Raw genomic sequence first — 22,769 nt, 5'->3', positions numbered from 1 at the left:
GATAATCTTGGAAGACATTCTTTGAAGGGTGACTTGACAGCATAGAGCCTCGAGAAGCATTTCTTCCATAGCCATTTGATATGGGATTTTTTTTCTCTCTTCCTCCTGCTGATACTCTGAAGCCACAAAGCAATGAAAACAATAATTCTTTATTTAGCTGAAAGGGAAGTTATTCACCACAGAATAAATATTACTATGTGCCTGCCTTATGTCAAGCACTGTGCCAGGGGCTTTAAATGTGAGTTGAAAGGACATAGTTTGTGCTCAGATTTATACCCACAAATATAATACAGGGATAACCTTGAGAAAGGACAGCTCCCTTATTGGTTAAAAGATGCCAGCTTTAAGATTCATACTGTCATTTTATTCTTTTTTTTTTTAAGATTTTATTTATTTATTTATTTACTTGACAGAGAGAGAGCATGGGGAGCAGCAGAGGGAGAGGGAGAAGTAGGCTCCCCGCAGAGCAGGGAGCCCGATGCAGGACTTGATCCCAGGACCCTGGGATCATGACCTGAGCCGAAAGCAGATGCCTAACTGACTGAGCCCCCCAGGTACCCCGTTTTATTCCTTTTTTAATCCAGTTGATGTTTGTGCACCTTGGGAGAGAGCGACTGCAAGTGAATGTGTATGGTGCTTTAGGCTGGAGTTGGATCAAAGGAGTTCTTTATGGATAAAGAACTGTTTGACGGAGGACCTTTTTACCCCTTGGTGGGCACAGGTGCCCAGAGCAACAGTTGAGCCAGAAAAGTTTCTGGAATGGTTGGGCTGGGAAGGGGGGCCCATGTAAGCTTTAGAAATCTGGATCCAGCCACTGGCCCAGTTATTTAGGGTTTTCCTGCTTCTGCTGTTATGTAATGAGGTGCTCTTCAAATTCTCACTTCCCCTGCCCCCTTGCACTCTTCAAATTACTGCTGAAGCAGCTGGAGCCAGGGCTGCTGCAGCCTTGAAAGCCGGCCAGGGCAGCTGCTGCTGGACTGGGAGCACCCATAGCAGTAAGATTCTAACCTAATTTGATCATCCACCTCCCTTCGCACTCAAGAAGTGTGAGTGCTATTTTCTCCCTCATAAATAGAATGAAAGTGCTTTTGATACTGTATAGAAGATGGAGGATAGTCTATCTCCATAAAGTACTTTAAAATATAGGTATTACCTAGAAGTAGAGCAGTGAACTAGATATGGTAGCTCTTCTCTCGAGCTACCACTGTTTTGCTGGGCAACCCTCCTTTTCATTCTAACCTTTAAAAAGAAGATAATGTTAGTACTTCCCTATCACCAAAGGAGGCACAAGGAGTTAAATAAAACTCTGCTCTTTAATTTTTGCTTTAGAAAAATGGCTTCTTGCCATTACTGGCAAAGAAATGCTTTGTTGGGCAGTATAGAAAATGAGTCACAGGGGTTGGAATGCCAGAAGTCCCTAAAGAAGTAAATAAAGCAGGAATAACCCAAACAAACATATGCATATGATCAGTTATCATGGCTCACGCCATGTGATTACCATCATCAGTGGCCCTGACTCAGAAATTTTCTGACACTGGCCATGACTATGACCTCAATTCTGCCCTCACTGGTGGAAACTAATACAAGCACACCGTTGCTGATAAGTCTCTCTGGAATGTGAGCCACAGCCTATCCCATCCCTGTGCCCTACGTCTGAACAATCCTGAGCCCATTTATGGAGGCAAAAGCACATATCCTGAGGGCTGAGAAAGTCTGTTCAGAGTTTGGGTCTTTGTACTAAGGACTGTTTCCCCACCACGGACCTAATGTTTTTGGAGATTTATCTAAGTCCCTGACTTAGGGTGGTTCAACTTATGATTTTTCAACTTTATGATGGCGCCCAAGTGATACACATTCAGTAGAAACTGTATTTCAAATTTTGAAGTTTTGATCTTTTCCTGGCCTAGCAATCCTCGGTATGATCCTCTCTTGTGATGATAGACGGGAGCAGTGAGTCACATCTTCCCATCATCCACGCCGTCACGAAGGCAAACAACCAATACCCTGACAACCATTCTGTACCTATCCGATCTTTCTGTTTTTCACTTTCAGTACAGTATTCAACAAATTCTATGAGATATTCAACGCTTTACTGTAAAATAGGCTTTCTGTTAGATGATTTTGCCCAATTGTAGGCTACTCTAAGTGTTCCGAGCATGTTTAAGGTAGGCTAGGCAAAGCTAATGTACTAAATACATTTGGATCTATGATATTTTCAAGTTACAAAGGGTTGACCAGGATGTAGCTAGTGATTAAATCATTTCCCATTTTTATTTGTCAAGGCAAATATGAATCTGCCCATTAGAGTATCTAATTGCAAGGAGGTATCACAGTCACCACACAAAAGCAGCTAACCCTGTTCTTTGAACCAGTCCGTGAAAATTAAATGTAAAGAATAAGTGCTAAAGTACTATTGGATTTATTGGAATAATAAAAACAGCTTTGGACCTATTGTTTCCTTCGTAGACTTCTATCTAGATATTAGAGATCGCCTTCAAGGTGCTTGGCAGAGACAGAAAAGCAAACAGCTTTATTAGTGTGCTAAATGTTATACCAAAGGTATCCACTAGGTGATTCAGATGCAGGGAAGAGAGAACACCATTTGAAAGTGAGCAGGAGGCAAGGACACCTGTCTGGTGTCTGGCTGGGCAGGTGGCGGTGAGGAAGAGGAGAGAGGACACTTCAGCTGGGACTGGGTATAAATTATTCTGTGGTTTAGTTGCTTTTGAAGAGTGAGCACTGTCTCTAGGGTGTGACAAAGGGGCATGAAAAATTAAAATGTCCTGATTCGGGGCGCCTGGGCGGCTCAGTCAGTTAAGTGTCTGCCTTCGGCTTGGGTCATGATCTCAGGGTCCTGGGATTGGGCCCGCGTTGGGCTCCCTGCTTGGCGGGGAGTCTGCATCTCTTTCTCCCCTTACCCCTCCCCCCCATTCATGCTCTCTTTCTTGCTCTCTCTCAAATAAATAAATAAAATCTTTTAAAAAAATGTCCTGGGGGCGCCTGGGTGGCTCAGTTGGTTAAGCAACTGCCTTCGGCTCAGGTCATGATCCTGGAGTCCCGGGATGGAGTCCCGCATCAGGCTCCCTGCTCAGCGGGGAGTCTGCTTCTCCCTCTGACCCTCCCCCCTCTCGTGCTCTCTCTCTCTCTCATTCTCTCTCAAATAAATAAAATCTTAAAAAAAAAAAAAATGTCCTGATTCTGTGGCACTTAAAACTCTGTTTTAAGAGTAGGTGACTTAGTAGTGAAAAAAGAGACAATTAGATGTAGCTCTATTGGCCATATTACACACGTGCACGTGCACACACACACACCCCTATACAAAGGTCCACTTATAACTCTTCATCAAAATCTTGTATTCTCCAAGTCACAAATATGTTGTTTTCCTACCTCAAGTCTTTGAAAATAGCAAGGCTGAAATTCCAAAAGCAGATTACAAGGAACAAACCTGATAAATCGAGAGGCATCTTGCTTCACATAAGAATGTCTGCCCAACTGATATGGATATGGATAAACGTGTCTCACTCTAGGCTCTGCTTGATTTTGGAAAACCATCTTAGATGAGCCTAAATGATGGAACTTCCCTAAAACTTATGTTTCCGTGGAAGTTGTGCCTTAAGCTCTTCCCTCAGGGTTCATACTCTCTGGAAAATATGCCATTTTGCTCTAAGCCACGCTTTCTCTGCCTCAAGACTATTGATGATTTGGGCTGGATAATTCTTTATCGTGGGAGGTCTAGAAGCTGCTTTTAGGCCACAGGCTTGAACAATGGAAACTTGAGCAAGGCCAAAGGGCCCACAGCAACCACCAAGCTAAATGCAAACAAGCTCATTAAGCCACAGTTTCTAACCGACTAATGGGCTACTTACTACCTGGGATAGTTCCAAGATAACCATAAAAGGGAAAAGTCCATACATCGGCATAAGGCCTCACTCCACCCTATAACTCTAGCCCCTCACCACTGCCTCCTAGACCCTCTTTTCTTTGCTGTCCGGCCTGCGGCTTCTTTGCAGTGTAGTCAGCTACCGTCCATCTCCTTTGTTCTGCCTTGGGTGAATTTGTTTTACCACCCACACCCACTGGCCCCCACCCAATTAGGACACCCCACAGGAGGCTGTCATTCTATGCATTACAGGATGTTTAGCAGCATCTCTGGATGCCAACAGCACAATCTCCCAGTCGTGACAACCAACAATATCTACAAACATTGCAAATGTCTCTTGGGCGGCGGGGGGGGGGGGGGGGGGGGGGGGGGGGGGGGGGCGTGCAGAGTTAACTCTGATTGAGAACCACCGCTCTAACTTAAAGCATACTTCTGACAGGACAAAATCTCTTTGGGCCTAAGTTTGGCATTCAGATAAACAATAAGCTATAAATCCAGGTATAGATTTCATCCATGTGGTCTTCATAATACCAAAAAAAAAATGTGACTCAATTTTCACCTTTAAATTTGTTGTCTTGGGCAACGCATAAATAACGTATGTTATATAAAGGAAGGAATAATAGATTGGGAATTGGAAGAGCTTGTTTCTAGTCCTGATTCTGCCACTAACTCATTTTGTGACCTTGGATAAACTGCTTCATGTCCCTGGCCCTCCCTTGTGTTTTCATTTGTAAATGAAAGTGCTTGAGTAAATTTTCTAGTTCTGAATACAAAGACTCTGAGACTCGGAATTTGACAACGCTGCAATAGTTGATCTGTGGAATAGAAAAAGAAAGTTCTTTGTCCTAGAGTGTTCCTTTATGTTAAGCCTCCTAAGATCATTTAACCCCATCTCCTTCAACACAAGAGACATGGGCCTGCAACGTGATTCTTCTGAAAGTCCGGAGAAACCTTTGGAGTAGAGAGTGGCTAGAAACTTATCACCTGACCCCTAGGTGTGGCTACCCCATTTAACAGCAATAAGATGGCCATGTAGAGATCAGTGTGGTGAGTGGGGAAGACATTCCTCTCATTATGCAAACTATTATTAGAAATCTGGGACTTGAAATAACATGGAAACAACTACCAAAAACCCCAAACCTTATACAGTACTTATAAAAGACCAAAATCCTGAGCTAAATCAGTAAATCGTGGATCCTGCAATTTTGTGTGGGTACTGTGGTATGTTTAAAGCCATGACAGAAAGAAGTAGTATTTTGATTACCTTTGTAAACACAGGAGCTGCAATGATCGGTTTTCCATCCAATCCTTGCAGATAGTTGGTGGGGCTCTGACACTATTAGAAGGGAACAAACAGTAGATTCATTGTCACTATGATTACTACCTAGATGATAGGTAAATAGAACAAATCTACAGAATTTGGTACATGTGATTAATCTAAAACCAAAAAACCGACATTTTCTAAGTCTATGAATTACAGACTTCAAATTTGATACTGAATTGATTGTATTTCTTTCTAGGTCATGGTGGTTGTAAAATAAGTGCTGTCTATCCCCACAGCCTCAACACAGAGAGAGCTCTATTGGTTGTAATTAACCCTAAACCCCTGAGGAAGTTCCATAAAACCTGAGTCTCCACAGATCACAGCTTGAAAACTACTGGATTAGAACTAAAATGTGACCCCTGGGCATTACTAAATGGATTAAATAAAAAACTCTGTTTAAATTTTTTTTTAAGTTGTAGACCAATATGTTTACTTATACATAAATAAATATATTAATAACATATTAAAATACATTTAGATTAGTATGTTTTCATATTTTTAAAATATTATATATATTCATATACATGCATAGAAAATGCCTGGAATTATCTGCTAGCAACTATTAACAAGAGGTACCTCTGAGGAGTCGGGGCATGGGAGCAGTACATGGACCAAGGTTTTTAGTGAGTATACTTCTGTATCTTTTGAATGTTTTTACAATAAGCATGCATTATAATCATGATCATGATCATCATCATCATCATTAACCTGAAGGATGAGAGCATTTAATGCTTTCTAAAAAAATCATTTCATGGTTGTTGTATCTTAGAAAGTAGAATTATTTGCAGCTCCACGAAACTGAGTTTCATGATATAGAGTGTCCTGCCTGGGCCACTGTGAGAGCTGACAGCTCTTTGTATCCCTAATCAATACCCTTCATTAAACTGGAATATCAAGACTAATTAGTAAAGAGTTTCTTTTCCTGTGAAATTTGCCTATGAGGCTAGAGAATATGTTCCTGAAACAATAAGAAACGCTGATATCCTACATCAGAAGTACAAAGCCATTATCATGACCGTGGAAGTGTGTTGCCCAAAGTCATGAAACTGCAACAGAGAATACAATCATGCCATACAAGATGGCCACGGTCATGGTGCCTGCCCTCCACAGTCCATGGCACCTGTGTTTCACTTAGACTCTTGTACCTGTTGGATGGTTGTCACCCTGGGCTGGGCCACCACATGCTGGACTTGGGGTGCTGCTGAAGGAATGGCTGCAGAAGTAGTGGGAGTAGATGACACCTCTTTTGGCTTCTGGATTCTGAGAAATGGTTAAAATATAGATTTTAAAACAGACATCATTGTTTTTGAAAATTCTTTCAGAAAAGCTAGTAATGTCATCAGTTCTTACAAGTTAGATGTAATAAAAATTTTTGTTCAACAATATTCCACAAATGCTTAACTTCTTTAAACACACTTTTTAAAAAAGATTTTATTTATTTATTTGAGAGAGAATGCACAGGGAGGGTGAGAGGGAGAAGCAGACTTCCTGCTGAGCAAAGAGCTGGATGCAGGGCTCGATCCCAGGAGCCTGAGATCATGACCTGAGCCAAAGGCAGATGCTTAACCAACTGAGCCACCCAGGTGCCCCTCTTTACTATACACTTTGATAGGCAATGTCAACAGGAAGATGATAAGATGCCACTACTGTCCTTGAGTTAGTGGCTCTCAGCTGAGGACTCAAGAATATTCATAACTAACTGAGATTCAAGACAAGTGCAGAAGATAATTTTTTGAGATTTTTGTTGTTGTATTTTCCTCTGTATTTGCCCTCCCCTTTTCATTCCAAGTAAAAGGCCAGGCTTTATGAATGTTTGCTTCTGGGATTTTGGCATGGCATAAAGCAGAAATAGCCTGAGTCAACAAGCTCAAGTTTACACAAATTAAATTAAATTAAAAAGCTTATTTAAAGGGCAAGAGAGCCAAGAAGTATTCACAAGAAGACTGTGGAAGGGAGATTATTTTAGTTTTGCCGTGGAGAAGAGGTCTGAGGATCTTGTCAGAGAATCTGACAAGAGGGAGAACCAGAGTTCAGAGGGGATAGCAACCCCTCTAGTTAAAAGGCTCCTAGTCTTACTAAAGGTATCAGTACCCACGCGTGTCAGGAAGCAACAAAGTGCTGGACTTGAAGGGATCTTGGGGTCTGGGAGATAGGACTCCCTTCCATATCCTATAGGGATAGATGACTTATGACAAGATGGGCTTCCTTTTTGTCCAGTTGTTACCTTCCTCTGCCGCAGCTTCTTCATCTTTAAAATGGGGAAATAACAATTCTTACTTCAGAGGGTTTTTGTAAGTGTTAAATAAGGTAATTCATGTAAGATGCTTAGAGCAGTGTTTAATATCAAACATGATGTCTATGTCTATGTCTGTATCTATCAACTTTGTACAGTCATAGGGGCGGGGGGAAGGGACGCCCAATAATGAGTGATTGAATTTTTTCCCAGACAAGAAGGATGGCATCTCAGAAGCAGAATTATGTAGTGATGCAGAGGCTATCAGTGTCCCCAAAGCATCCATCTTCTTCTTCTACAATAATAGAATTCCTGATTTCTTTACATGGCTATTCCAAATAAAGTTTGCATTTCCTGACCTTCATTAAGCTAGGTGTAGCCATACGACTACTCTCTGGTCATGGGATATGAAGGATAGTGATGTATGTTGATCTAAGAGAAATGACCTTAAGAAGGGGGTGGGGAATGCCCTTTATTCCTTGCAATCTGAGACTAAGATGAGGCTATTCCTTAAAATGAGTTGAAGCTGGAAGCCAGCTGGAACCCAGTGAGTTGTAGAGCCATTCTACCAGCCAAATCCATATGTTTATGTAAATGGGAAATAAATATCTGTCTCATTTAAGTTACTGTCATTTGGGGTGTCTATTACACAGAACTGAAGCTAAATCCTAACTACCAAAAGTAGATTTAAAGAAAATAATCAACCGAGATATTTAATGCTTATTTAAGTTTGTATATCATATCTTGCTTATTCAGGTTTGTATATTCCAAATGTTGCTGTTTGTTTCAGGTAATCTTAGGGAATGGAATTTGCATCTGTTTCAGGTCCCATGCCTTCTGTCCACAGCTTCCTCTGCCTGAAAATGCTTTTTCCTTCCTTTTTTTGAGGGTGTCCACCTACTGTTCTTTTAAGACTCAACTCAAGGTCACCAACTCTGCAAAGCCTTTCCTGATCTCTCATTCCCTCCCCAACCAATTAAGAGATGTTTGTGCCAAGTCTGATACACCCTGCCCATGGTTACATCATAGTCTATTACACTTTATTACTCTTACTGTCTATATGCTTGGTATACATCTCTTGCTATATTTGCTATGTATTTTCCTCTGGTAGACTGTGAGCCTCTCAAAGGTAGGAAGCATCTGATTTTTCTTATTAACCATTGTGTCTAATGCAGTGCCTGGTATAGAGTAGATAAGTTGATGGTTGGGGAAGGTAAAAAATGGATGGATGTAACTTTGTTCAGTACTCAGTGTAATTGTTCAACAAAAAGGTTATGACTTATTCAGATCACTCACATATATAATTTAGGGTAACCAGGTTTTGTGTCCTTTTGAATACTATTATTTAGTCACAAAACATGAATTTTTTTTGGAGCACTGGGCTATTTGCTTTTTACTCTGTAGTTGTAAGTATGATATAGTATGATGATATAAGTGTGATGATAGGTGATACCTCATTTTTAAAATATTGGGAATATAGGGCGCCTGGGTGGCTCAGTTGGTTAAAATATTGGGAATATTAAAATTCTTCTTCTAGGTAAGACTTAAAACAAAAGAAGTAGAGTTCTCCAAATCCACTCAATATTTATTTTTTGAGGTCATATCCTGGAGCCACACTTTTCAAGTTCTACTAAACCAATCAGCAGCTTTCTCAGGCTCTGAGGTTGCTAAAGCCATAGGATAGAAAATTAGAATTACCGATTCATCTCTTCCTTGTTAGGGTCCCCTTCTGAGTCAGAAGAAGAAACCCCTGGAAAAGTAAAAACAAGACATGAAATCTTTAAGATGATAATTTCTTAAACTAGTTCCTAGGCATTTGAAGGCCTATAGAACTTCAGACCTAGATATGAACTCAGTGATTTCCTACACTAACACCCAATCTTACAGATGAGAAACAGACCCTAAGGAGTTGAAGGGCTTGTTCAAGGTCACATGGCCAGTTAGTGACAGAGTTCAAATTAACCGGCCTAAATGCCAAATGTCCTTGTATATAAAACACCTGCTGATGCCTCTAACAGAGCAGTTTTTGCAGATATTTTATGCTGTCCATAAATCCTCTTGCTCTTGGCCTACACAGATTAGATAAAAGGAGGGATTACATTGGATTCTAAACATTGTAGGTGTAGGTGGATGCTCTTCCGCCCAACCCTAATATTAACAAGTCATATTTCATCTTGGGAGTGTTGGTGTTTGAAGCTCTGTTGCCACAAATTTAAAAAATCGGCAATCCAATCTCAGCACTGCTAGCAAAGCTTTGATCTCGGATTTACTTCTCAAGATAGTGAATTCCAGGAAGGCATAACTGAGCTAAATCTGGAGGTATTTATTGTACTCCAAAAATTTGAGGATAAAAACATACAACACACTTCTACCCCATGCACTATTCATTATTATCATTATTCATGCATCTACTCAATGAATGTTTATCAAATATTCCCTATATATTTGGTACTACATAAGGTATTAAAGATACAAAAAAGAATGAGACAGTCCCGCTTTATAATCTAGTTGGTGAAAGAGAGTTTATACTAAAATAATACAATATTTAAGGGCTAAAACCAAGGCATACATAAGGTATCATAGATGATAAAAGTGCTAAAGAAGAGTCCTCAGAAAAAACTCAGAGACGAGATAAAATGGAACAAAAAACTTAGGTAGATATATAAGGAACACAAATTGATTTCTTCCCTAAAATTAGTCATATAAGTTTGGTGCTGATGTAAATGCCTGTCCAATGCTCCCAAATGGTCTCCCTGCTTCTACCTTTGACTCCATGAGGTATATTCTCAATCAGGAGCCAGGGTGACCCCATTAAAAGCTAAGTCAGATCATATCACATTTCTGCTCAGAATCCTCTATAGCTTCCCATCTCCCTCAGAGTAAAAGCCAGAGTCCTTAAAATGACCTACAAAGACCAACACGATCTGTTCACCTGCCTCCTCCCACCTCTACCCCATCTTGAACTTCTGACTTCATCTATTATTTTTTCCTTGTTTCCTCCCTCCAGGCCACATTGGTTCATCTCTATACTTAAACACAGGCTCACTCTTACCTCAGGGTCAGGGTACTACTGATCTCTCCACCTAGAGTGGTTTTCCCTTGAGTATCATTGTGGCTCCCTCCCTCCCTTCCTCCAGGTCTTCACTCATATGTCACCTGATTAGTGAGGTCTTCCCTGACCACCGTATCTGTAGATCTACAGCCCCCCTCCCCCCACCCACACACCCATGCATGTGCATGCTTACACAAATATACATATGTGTACTTCCTATCCCCCTTTTTCTTGCTTTCTATTTCTTCTGTAGTGTTATATATACTGTGAGATACAGAAAATACATATATTAGTCTCTGCCCCTAGTTCCCAGCACAGAGCAGCTAAAACTTGTAATTTCTTAAGTCATGAGCATATCTTGTTCTAATATTTGTCTTTGAACCACACGGGGCTCTTAAAACTTATAAATTCTTAAGTGATAAGAGCGCAGGAGCATCTTTTGTTCTAATGAGGTGACTCTGGATGGCTCCTAAATGGGGGCTGGTCACCAGAAAGACCAAGCCATGATTAGAAGCTTGGAATTTTCAGCCCTACCTACCATCCTCCTGAGAAGGAAGAGGGGTAGGAAATGGAGATGGTAATTGATCATGCCTACATGGGGAAGCCTCCATAAAAATCCCAGTAGCATGGAGAGCTTCTAAGTTGGCAAATGCATCCGCACTGGGAGAGTGACACACCCCAACTCTACGGGTACGGAAGCTCTTGCACTCTGGACCTTCTCAGACCTCACCTTATTCATCTCTTCCTTTGGCTATTCATTTGTATCATTTATCACCTTTAATAAACTGGTGAATGTAAGTAAGTGCTTCCCTGAGTTCTGTGAGCCACTCTAGCAAATTAATTGAGCCCAAGGAGGGGGTTGTGGAAACCTCTAATTTGTAGCCAAGTGAGACAGAAGCTGTAGGTAACCTGGGGGCCTAATACTTGTGATTGGCATCTGAGGTAAGGTAGGAGCAATCTTGTAGAACTAAGCCCTTAACCTGTTGGATGTGACACTATATCCAGGTAAATGGTGTTAGAACTGAGTTAAAGTGTAGGACACCCAACCCCACACACCACACACAGGTTAGAATTGGTGATCAGAACCATTTCATATACTTATCATATTACATATTTTATTTATTTATCTCAATTTTTTTTGGTCTCTCTCATCACAGTGTAAATTCCATCTGTCCATGAACCTTTGTCTATTTGGTTCATTACTATTGTCTCCACTGCCTAGAAGAGTGTGTGGTATAGTAGGCCCTCGATAAATATTTATTATAAATACATGTCTTACCAGTAAGGGCCATGTTCTAAGAATATTTTGTTTTACCTTCTATATAAATCTCAGCAGAGGTTGAATCTGTCCCATAGATGTTAGAAGCAAAGCAGGAATAGCGTCCTGTGTCTTCTTCAAAGGCTTCAGCAATGGTCAGTGAGTGCAGATTTCCTGCCTGGACAATATGAATGTCTGGGGAATTTTCAAGCTCCTTGCCTTCACAGTACCACCTGCAAAGAAAGGAATATTGCACATGACTGAAGTGTGAAAACTAATTACATAGATGCTCCAGATGTTCCCTAAGAACAAAACTGTGACAACTTAGAATCAGGACAGTAAATGGTATAATTTGATTGTAACAGTGAGAAGAGTTGGCAATATTCAAATAAAGTGTCAGTATTGACACTTTATTCAAGAAATTGGGAAATGGCCTCTACTGAGAATGAAACAACTGAGTGGGGTGCCTGGGTGGCTCAGTTGGTTAAACGCCCGACTCTTGGTTTTGGCTCAGGTCATGATCTCAGGGTCGTGTGATCAAGCCCTGAGTTGGGCTCCATGCTCAACAGGAAGTCTGCTCCTTCCCCTGCTCTTGCACTCTCTCTTTCTCTCTAAAATAAATAAATAAAATCTTAAGAAAAAAAAGAATTAAAAAAAAAGAATTATACTACTGAGAGAAGATGGATGAGAAAGCAAATACAGCCAACCACAAAGAGCAGGGTCTTTGAGGAGGAACTTGGCTTCTCCTAAAAAGATGTAGCTTTCCATACTATGCATTAAGTAAGTGTTCCTTTGCTTATTTGGAGAGAACCTAAGGGATATTAAAAGTTCATGAGGTTGAGTGCACTCATTCTCTACTATGAAATTATATCTGACCTAGCTAAATGAAAATTATTTTGTTGGGTTACTTGAGTCATCAGAGTAAGGGTCATATTCTTCAGTAGTGGCCCAACTTTGGCAAATTACCTAAGTATGTTTCCATAGATTATGGTACTTCATTTTGATTCTATATCCTTGAAGTTAGAAATTTTTATTATAGTTTTTTGGCCAAAAATTTACATAAAATAATACATACAATAATGTTTAGGGGCTCCTGGGTGGCCCAGTTGGTCAAGCATCTGACTCTTCATTTCTGCTCTGGCCATGGTCTCAGGGTTGTGAGATCGAGCCCTGCAACAGGCTCCATGCTCAGCTGGGAGTCTGCTGGAGATTCTCTCTCCCCATCCCTCTCCTGCTGCCCCTCCCTGCCGCTTGTGCACATGCCCTCTCTCTCTTTCAAATAAATAAATAAATCTTAAAAAAAATAATGTTTAAAATGTGGAGGTGCATAAGAGAAAAAGACATCAAAACTACACAGAAATACAATTTCTCATGTTACACATTAGCAAAACTCTAAAAGTGTGATGAGTGTCATCCACTGTTAGTAGGAATGCAAAATGGCGCAACCCCTATGAAAGGAATATGGCAATATCTGCCAAAATTACAGATGTGTTTATCTTTGGACCCAACAATCCCACTGGCAGGAATCTCTCACACAGATACACTTGCATGCATACAAAATGACAAATGTACACATTACTCATTTAAATAGTGAAAGATTGGAAACAACTTGAGTGTCCATCACTAGGGGTCTTATGAAATAAACTATGGGACAGTCACATAATGGAACACTATGCAACTATGAAAAGAGATTGGGAAAGATCACTATGCATTGATACGGAAAGAGCTCCAAGATATATAGTTAAAATTTTAACAGGAAGGTACAGGATAGTGAACATGGAGTGTTGTGTAAAAAAATGTGGGTTGTTATGGGTTGAATTATTTTTCCCCAAAAGATATGTTGAAGTTCTAAACACCAGTACTTGGGAATATGACCTTATTTGGAAATAGGGTCTTTGCAGACATAATCAAGTTACAGTGAAATTACTAGGATGGGTCCTAATCCAGCATGCATGGGGTTCTTTAAGAAGAGAAAAACTCTATGTGAAGACAGAGACACACAGAGAGAATGGCATGTGATGGCAGAGGCAGGGATTGGAGCGAGGCTGCTGCAAGCCAAGGAATGCCAGGAACTGACAACCACCACCATGAGCTAGAAGAGACAAGAAAGGAGAGTGCCCAGAGTCTCAGAGAGAGCATAGCCCTGGTGACACTTTGGTTTTGGACTTCTAACCTCCAAAACTAAGAGTTTATTTTTACTCAGTTTGTGGCACCTTGGTACAATAGCCCAAGGAAACTAAAGCAGGGGGCAAAAAATAAGGTATAGTCATGTTGTTTGCATCTGCATAAAGAAAACTGGAAAGATTGAAACGAAAATCAAAAGTGGCTCCCTGGGGTGCCTGGGTGGCTCAGTTGGTTAAGCGACTGCCTTCGGCTCAGGTCATGATCCTGGAGTCCCGGGATCGAGTCCCGCATCGGGCTCCCTGCTCGGCAGGGAGCCTGCTTCTCCCTCTGACCCTCCCCCCTCTCATGTGCTCTCTCTCTCTCATTCTCTCTGTCTCAAATAAATAAATAAAATCTTAAAAAAAAAAAAAAGTGGCTCCCTATTGGGAAGAAGGGAAAATAAGGTGGATGAAGACAGATAGGAGCAAGACATCTCAGCCTACCCCTTTTTATATTGTTTTCATTTCTTGAAGTAATAATTATTCATCAACATCATAATAAAAAGTGATTAGGTGGGGAGGTGTTACCACTATTCAATGTCAAAAATTAAGGAGTCCTGGCAATTGCTAATCTTTACCGTAATTTCAGATCTAACCATTCGGTGTTTTAATCCCTCCCTCCCACTATTGATAAAGCAAGATTCCAAAGCAAACTCACCCATTCAACAACTTCTCAACAGTGAAGATTTTCTCTACTTTTGCCTAAATTTGTCATATTTACCCCAACATTCAAGTCTCTGCTCATGTTTTTCTATCTGAGATTCTCTTCCTCTGCCTTTCAGCTGCTGCAAAGGTAACTCATCCGTCAGTTTGGCTCAGATATCACCTCCTATACAAAAAACCTTTTACCATTAATTCTCAATGATTGTTATTTTTTTCTAACTTCACTTACTTTTTTCTAACTTCACTTTTTTTTTTTTTTAAACCTGTACTATGTCATGTAAGGCTTGATGATGCATTGTCTTTATTATTCTCGATTTGGGGGATTTGTCTTCTCCCACCAATTTCACCAGATTGTAAATTCTTTGAAGGTAGGGAACTGCTTCATATGCTCTTGCAAGCAGGCACAGCGTTTTGCACAGTTCTCTGTATGTTCTCTCCTTTGGCCATCTTATCTCATCCCATAATTTCAATTATCACCTCTATTTGGGATTACATCCAAATGTCTTTCCAGCCCTGGCTTCTGGATACCTTCTCCTGCCACTCTCTCTTCACTATGTTCCAACCACATTGGTCTTTTTTCTACTCTGTGAACACATTAAACTCTTCTCCTTGTTAGGATTTTTGTTCTTCCTGCAATCCTCTTCCCCAGATCTTTACAAAGACAGGTCCTTCTCATCAGTCAGGCAGGCCTCAGCTCAAATGTCCCATCCTCGGAGAGGCCTTCCCCGACCCTCTTCCTAACATAGCACCTTTATCCTCAGACCCTCTATCATACTACCCTCTTTTGCTATCTTCACAGTACTTGTTATCTGAAATCAGTTCACTTTGCTATTTTTTACAATCCACCACCACTGGATTGTAAAGTGTCCATGACAGGACCTTATTAGTTTTATTCACCAGTGTAATCCCAACACCTACAACAGTGCCCTGACACATGGTAGATACTCAGAAAATATGTGTTGGATTGTTGAAAGACCAAATGATAGAAAGAATTGACAGTTAATATTTTGTAAGAATTTTGTTATTCATCAAATTCTGTGCCAGTTTTTGATCTGCTGTGACAGCATTATATGTAACTGCTGAAATGGGTTAATAAATCTCCTAGGCATGAATCTCAATAAGACCCAAGGAGCTTACGGGGCGCCTGGGTGGCTCAGTCATTAAGCGTCTGCCTTCTTCTCAGGTCATGATCCCAGGGTCCTGGGATCGAGCCCCACATCGGGGTCCCTGCTCAGCGGGGAGTCTGCTTCTCCCTCTCCCACTTCCCCTGCTTGTGTTCCCTCTCTCGCTGTGTCTCTCTCTGTCAAATAAATAAAATCTTAAAAAAAAAATAAATAAATAAATAAATAGGGGTGCCTGGGTGGCTCAGTTGGTTAAGCAGGTGCCTTCAGCTCAGGTCGTGATCCCAGAGTCCTGGGATCGAGCCCCGCATCGGGGTCCCTCTGCCCCCCGCCCCCTGCTCATGCTCTTGTTTGCTCTCTCTCTCTCTCAAATGAATAAAAAAAAAAAAATCTTTAAATAACATTGTGATATGATTATATTGAGGCAGTGAAGAAACAGAGGTGTTGCTTTAGTCAAGGGGTGCTGAACCCCCATCTTCTGGATCAGAAAGTCAATGGGAAATAGTTAACATCAGTATGCCAAGCAGTAGTGGTACGAGCATATTACGGCAGCTCTCAAAGTATGGGTCACTTTCTATGAAGACAAAGCTATTTTTATATAATATTAAAGTATTATTTGCCTTTTCACTGTGTGGATATTTACACTGACGGTGCGAAAGCCACAGTGGGTAAAACTGTCAGTGCTCCAGCCGCGCAAAAAAAAAGGCACTGCCAAAAATTGACTTGTGGTCGCTGTGTTCCTCACCTCCACACTCACCGTTAAAAAGAATTTCAGTTTCATTTAAAAATGTCCTCAGTGAAGCAGTACAAATAATTACTTTTATTAAATCTCAACCTTGAGTCCATATCTTGTTAACATTCTGGGTGGTGAAATGGGAAGTAACACAGAGCATTGCTACAGGATATGGAAGAGCACTTGTGTGATTTTTTTGAGTTGAACTAAGCATTAAATGCGTGGAACAATATTTGAACTTGTAAGAGCGACTGACAAATTACGGTTATTCAGACTTGGGGGTCTGGCAGATGTTTTCTCACAAATGAATGAAATAAGCCTGTTGTTTCAAGTAAAAATAACTGATACCTTTGTTGCCAATGAAAAAATTGGAGCTTTCAAGGAAAAATTAAAGTTTTGGAAAACTTATATCCCCTACTGTGAATTTAGAGCTTCCCAATACTTAAAGACTTTTTGATAAAATCAGATGATGATATTAACACATGTGCTTTTTAAAAAATATTAAATAATAAAATGTGTCAACATTTGGAAAATCTGAATTACTCGTTTTCCAAATTACCAATGCATGATATTATCCATTTAAAGTTCAAGATGGACAAAGGGTTTTAGTACAGCAGAGTACAAAAGTTCCATTGGTATAGTTTCAGGTTTCACATTGCAACTAACCTTTAAAAAAAACCACTGCTAGCTGAATTTTGATGTGGTACCAACAGGAATAGCCACATTACCTGAAAAGCCTATTGAAATATTCTTCCTGTTTCCAGTTACGTATCTGTATAAGGCCAGATTTTAAAAATTTACTTCAACCCAAACAACATATTACAACAAACTGAGTGCAGAAACAAATATGAGAATCTAGCTATCTTCCATTCAGCTAGACATTAAAGGGATTTGCAAGAAATGTAAAAGATTGCCACTCTTCAGGGCGCCTGGGTGGCTCAGTTTGTTAAGCGACTGCCTTCGGCTCAGGTCATGGTCCTGGAGTCCCGGGATCGAGTCCCGCGTCGGGCTCCCTGCTCGGTGGGGGGCCTGCTTCTGCCTCTGACCCTCCCCCCTCTCATGTGCTCTCTCTCTCTCGTTCTCTCTGTCTCAAATAAATAAAAAAAAAATCTTTAAAATAAAAAAAAAAAGATTGCCACTCTTCTCACTAAATTCTTTTTCTGGAAAATACGGTTATTTTTCATAAAATTATTTATATTAGCATGTACATTATTGTTATTTAAGAATGAATAAGAAATGCCTATTTAAAACATTTCTCAATTTTCATTTCAAATATAATAATTACAGGTGTAACTCACATAGACAAAATCGCTTTTGGGCCTCAGTAACTTTTAAGACTGTAAAAGGGTCCTGAGAACAAAAAGTATGAGAACTACTGGAGTATGATTTGGAAATCTACAGGTAAATAGATGGGAAACTGCAAAAAGACTCGAAATTAGTCTGTTCTTTAATGTTATTTGACTTTTTAAGCACCGTACCTGTATTAATTTGACAAAGCAAATAGAAGTAACTATTTCAAAACAAATACCTTCCCTTATGTAAACATTACAAGGTTACCTCATTTCTTTAGTTAATGTTTTTCTTCCTTACCAAAATGAGAGTGGAAACATCTAGAGCAATTGGACAGCCAGGAGGCGATAAGTGGAATGGTTCAAATGCCCAAACTCTCCGTCAGAAGTGTTTGTGTCCTACTCAGATGGCAAGGAAAGCTTCAACCCGTCCCAAAGAACAATCAGTAACCGTCACTCTGACTTGAACACCGTGACCCACTCAGAAATAACGCACCCGTCAGGCTGCCTTCTCAAAAAATGTATTAGACTTTATCCAGCTCCCCTGAAGACTTTGGAGGGTAAGGAGAAAAATACACTCTCTTCAAACATCTATCCATGCTGGGGAATGCTTTCATAGAAATGCCCTGCCCAAGGTGCGCGTCTTAGAACGCCGAAGCTCATGACACCGAATGACAGTGGTGCCAGACGTGATTCATGGCTTGGCGGAAATGAGTCAGTGATCTGGGAAAATAAGGCAGGTCCAAATGAAAAAGAAGGACCTGGCTTTCGTGCACTGAGGATAGCTTGCCAGATCTGCTAATTTGGGTAGCTACCAAGCCTGGGAATGAAGACACTTGAAGAGACACATTTTTCAGATCTAACTGGATTTTTGGTTACTGCTGTTAGGTTACGATTTTATCAAAAATATGGCTTGGATAAATGTTATGACTCATTGCTTTAGCACATTAACAGCTTCTAAATGTAATTTGAATGTGTTATTCTGACTCACCTGCAATAATGCTCATTAAGAGAATGATTACTCAGAGCATGTCTTTAGCCCTGCCCCAGCCCTTCCAATGTCCCTATCCTACCTCCTATTATTGCCTCCCCATGTTTGTTTCCTTTACTAACCTATCTATCACTTATAATTGTACAGTGGTTGGTAGGTTTGTTTACTATTTCTGTCCCTTACTGAACAGGAAACACCACAGGGTGGAGATAATCATGTTTGTTTTGTTTATCACTTGTTTACCTGGTTCCTAGCAGTGTCTGGTACGTCAGAGCTGCTCGAAAAAATGTTTGCTGTATGGATATTAAATGAATGAATTCAAATTAGGATTATCAGAGCCTCAAGCCTGTGTTGTTTTCAATTTTCAAGAAAGTTTGGGGGCTAAAAAAGAACTTTCCTTGAATTGCCTTTAACCAGCTTTGTCTAACAATGCCTGATCTCCTATGTGAAGGGTTGTAGGGCCTAAAATAGACAAAAGTAGTATAGTCAGTTCGTGACATCCTTAGCCCTCTCCAAGCATTAGAGTGACTCTTCCCTAGGCAGAGTGCACTGGGCTCTGGAGTATACGGGACAATAAGATAATAGCAAACATTTTCTAACAAAACTCAAAGTTATGTTGGATTTTGCAACACAATTCGGTGTTTTGTATGTCTTGTTTGCTACTGAGTTAACTCCAGTGCTCATGGCCTGTGGCTGTATTTCAATCATGGGACTGTGGGAGTACAAGGGAGAGGATAGGCCTATGCTTGAAATTTTATTTTATTTTATTTTTTATTGTTATGTTAATCACCATACTATGCTTGAAATTTTACTAAAATTTACTGAGTTCTTCCAGGTGGAAACTTCTTGGTAACTTAAGAGAAACATAAATAAGCACTTGGTTAGTATCAATTTTAATAATGAAAGTGAGAATTAATAAAGTGAAAATGAAAACAATTCCTAAAATAATTTTTTAAAGGAGTAAATTACTTTGGGTAGGGCTGACTGGAAACTTTTTATTGTCCTTTTCTAGAATACTTACCTTTTCTTTTTCTCATAGTACTTATTACTAAATTACTACATAATTTAATTATTTATTAAATTTGCTGTTTATCATCTATTACCTTCACCTCAACTAGAGTAGAATATGGCAGGAAACTTTGCTTTATTTACTAATGAATTTCAAGTGCCTTGAATAGTTCTTGATGCATAGTGAGTGCTGAATGAATTTTTATTGAGTGAATGAACAAATGAACATATTAAATTTTTTCATTTTGTTGATGCAATATACTTGAATCTTTGCAATATTGTATATTTTAAAGTATAATTTTTTCTTTTCTTCTGTTTTACTATGTTAATCTTTCTTTCAGAATAAATTCAATTTGGAACCACTTTGATGGTGTTGATTTTGTTTACCCCAAGAATTTAAGTTTGGCTTAACATTATAAAATCAATATTCTTTACCATATCAAAAGAATAAAGGGAAAAATCGTACAATGATCTCAACAGTTGCAGAAAAATGTTTTATAAGATTCAACATCCACTCATGATTTAAAAAAATCTTAATCTTCCTAAACAAAACAAACCTACAACAAAATCTTATGTAAGGGTGAAAAATGGAAAGTATTCCCTTTAAGATTATAAACAACACTAGAATACCCACTGTCACCATTTCTTTTCAACATTGTGCTGGAGGGCTTAGCCAGTTCAGTAAGTCAGGAAAATGAAATATAAGATACAAGACTGGAAAGGAAAATCACCCCTCCAAAATCTATAGAAAATCTCTAAAATGCAGCAAGGTTGTTGGTTAGAAAAACCAATATACAGGTGGGTAGGAGGGTGGAGTAACTGGGCGATGGGCATTAAGGAGGGCACTTGATGTGATGAGCACTGGGTGTTACACGCAACTGATAAATTATTGAACACTATACCTGAAACTAATGATGTACTATATGTTGGCTAATTGAATTTATATTAAACAAAGAAGGGCACCTGGGTGGCTCAGTTGGTTAAGCGACTGCCTTCGGCTCAGGTCATGATCCTGGAGTCCCGGGATCGAGTCCCGCATTGGGCTCCCTGCTCAGCAGGGAGTCTGCTTCTCCCTCTGACCCTCCCCCCTCTCATGCTCTCTCTCTATCTCATTCTCTCTCTCAAATAAATAAATAAAATCTTAAAAAAAATAAATTAAAGAAAAAGAAAAGAAAAAATATACAACAGTTGATTGCATTTCTCTATATAACAATCATAGAATGTAATTTTTTAAAAAGCTATCATTTATACAGTATGAAAATAAGATTCTTATGGATAAATCTAGCCAAAGATTTGTAAGACTCAGAGAAAAAATTATTTAAGCTTATTTTTCAGGTAATCTAAATAGGTAGATGGAGAAATATACTATGATCCTGAATATGAAACCTCAGTATTTTATTTTAAAAAAGATTTATTTATTTTGAGAAATAGAGAGAGGAAATGGGTTGGGAGTAGGGGCAGGGGGAGAGGGAAAGAGAGAATCTCAGGGTGACTCCCTGCTGAGTGCAGAACCCAATGCGGGGCTCGATCTCACAACCCTGAGATCATGACCTGAGCCGAAACCAAGAGTTACGCACAACAGACAGAGCCACCCCGGCACCCTGAAGCCTCAATATTTAAAGATGTCAAATTCTCCCTGAATTGATCTACAAATTTAATGCAATCTCCCAAATCTTAATAAATTAAAAAATTCTTATGGAATTTGACAAGATGATTCTAAAATTTATATTGAGAGCAAAAGGCCAAGAAGAACTAAAATTCCTTAAAATGAAAAAGCTGGAAATAAGAATTATGAAAACTCTTTTGCAATGAGATAAATAAACCAAGGAAAGGAATAGAAAGCCCCAAGCTAAATCCACGTTTATGGAATTTTGACTTATGATGGAGCTGGCATTATAGATCAATTGTTATTGATGAATATACTTTTCAATAAAGTGGAGCTGAAACAGTTGGTTATCCAATCTAAAAATAACTTAAATGGATTTTTCTGCTTTACACCATACACAAAAATCAACTTTAAATGGATGAAAAACTTAAATGTGAAAGACAAAATTATAAAACTTTCAGAAGACACTATATAAGCATATTTTACTTTGAGGTTAGGAAAAATTTTTTAAGCTAGACACATATTATAGAAACCAAAGCCATAAAAAAATTAATTTTACATAAAGTTAAAAATATCTAATTATAAAGATACCATAGAGAAAATAAGAAGGCAAGTCAAACCAGGAAAGGATATTTTCATAATATATATGTCAATATGTCATATGTATCTTAATCATATTTTTTAAAGTCTTACAAATCAATAAGAAAAGAACAAATTGACAGAAAAATGAGTGAAAGATGTAAAGAGGCCCTTCATAGAAGTGAACCCTGAATGGTCCATAAACATATTTTTAAAAATTCTCAGCTTCATCAATAACTACGGAAATGAAAATTAAAATCACAACAAGATAACACTTCATACCTATCCGATTGGCAAAAATTTAAAAGTCTGGTAATATCCGTATTGGCAATGATGTAGAACAACCAGAACTCTGGTTGTTGGCGGGAATGCAAGTTGAAAGAATTCCTTTGGAAAAAATTGGTGTTATTATGAAGTTGAAGTTGTACAGACTCCCTCAGCAATTCCATATCTAGACACACTCATGTACCAGGACAATATATTAGAATGTTTATAATAACATTGTTCATCTTAGGAAAAAAACTAGAAACAACCCAAATGTACATCAACAATACAATCCTCTAGCCTTACAGTGAAATGCTATATAGTGATGAAAGTGAGTGAATCAGAGTTACATGCAACATCATGGATATAGCTTTTGGAGAAAAAAATTCAAGCAGCAGAAGAATATAAACATCATGATTCCACTTACATAAAAATTTTAAAATATGTAAATTTCACTAATATTACGTTTTTAAACTTTTTATTATGGAAGCTGTCAAATACACACAAACTAGAGACACTGTATAATGAACCAACATGCACATATCCCTTAGCTTCAACAAATTATCAACAAATGGCAAATGTATTTCTTTTCTATTCTCCACTTTT

The 22,769-nt window shown here is 39.1% G+C and overlaps 1 protein-coding gene and 1 long non-coding RNA gene across 5 annotated transcripts in view; one reads left to right on the top strand and one right to left on the bottom strand.

The window, feature by feature from the left end:
* LOC118017914 overlaps positions 1-17,747 on the top strand; it is a 43,317-nt gene extending 25,570 nt beyond the window's left edge. The window contains exon 3 of one of the 2 annotated variants that reach the window (XR_004681279.1): positions 17,714-17,747. This is a non-coding gene — a long non-coding RNA (uncharacterized LOC118017914). Of the gene's footprint in view, positions 1-5,736; positions 5,827-17,713 lie in introns of those variants that run through there. The other variant, XR_004681278.1, reaches the window with a different exon arrangement.
* Positions 1-22,769, bottom strand: part of LOC118017893 (myopalladin) — a 103,344-nt gene that overhangs the window by 45,154 nt on the left and 35,421 nt on the right. For all 3 annotated transcript variants that reach the window (XM_035016220.1, XM_035016226.1, XM_035016214.1), the window contains exons 3-6: positions 11,805-11,980; positions 9,136-9,187; positions 6,350-6,464; positions 5,145-5,216 (exon numbers count right to left, since the gene is read on the bottom strand). In XM_035016220.1, coding sequence (XP_034872111.1) covers positions 5,145-5,216; positions 6,350-6,464; positions 9,136-9,187; positions 11,805-11,980 — 415 coding nt within the window. The remainder of the gene's footprint in view (positions 1-5,144; positions 5,217-6,349; positions 6,465-9,135; positions 9,188-11,804; positions 11,981-22,769) is intronic.

The sequence above is a fragment of the Mirounga leonina genome, unplaced genomic scaffold, assembly GCF_011800145.1.
Source record: "Mirounga leonina isolate KUSES-001 unplaced genomic scaffold, KU_Mleo_1.0 Mir_106, whole genome shotgun sequence".
NCBI lineage: Eukaryota > Metazoa > Chordata > Mammalia > Carnivora > Phocidae > Mirounga > Mirounga leonina.
This window is presented reverse-complemented; position numbering and strand designations above follow the sequence as displayed.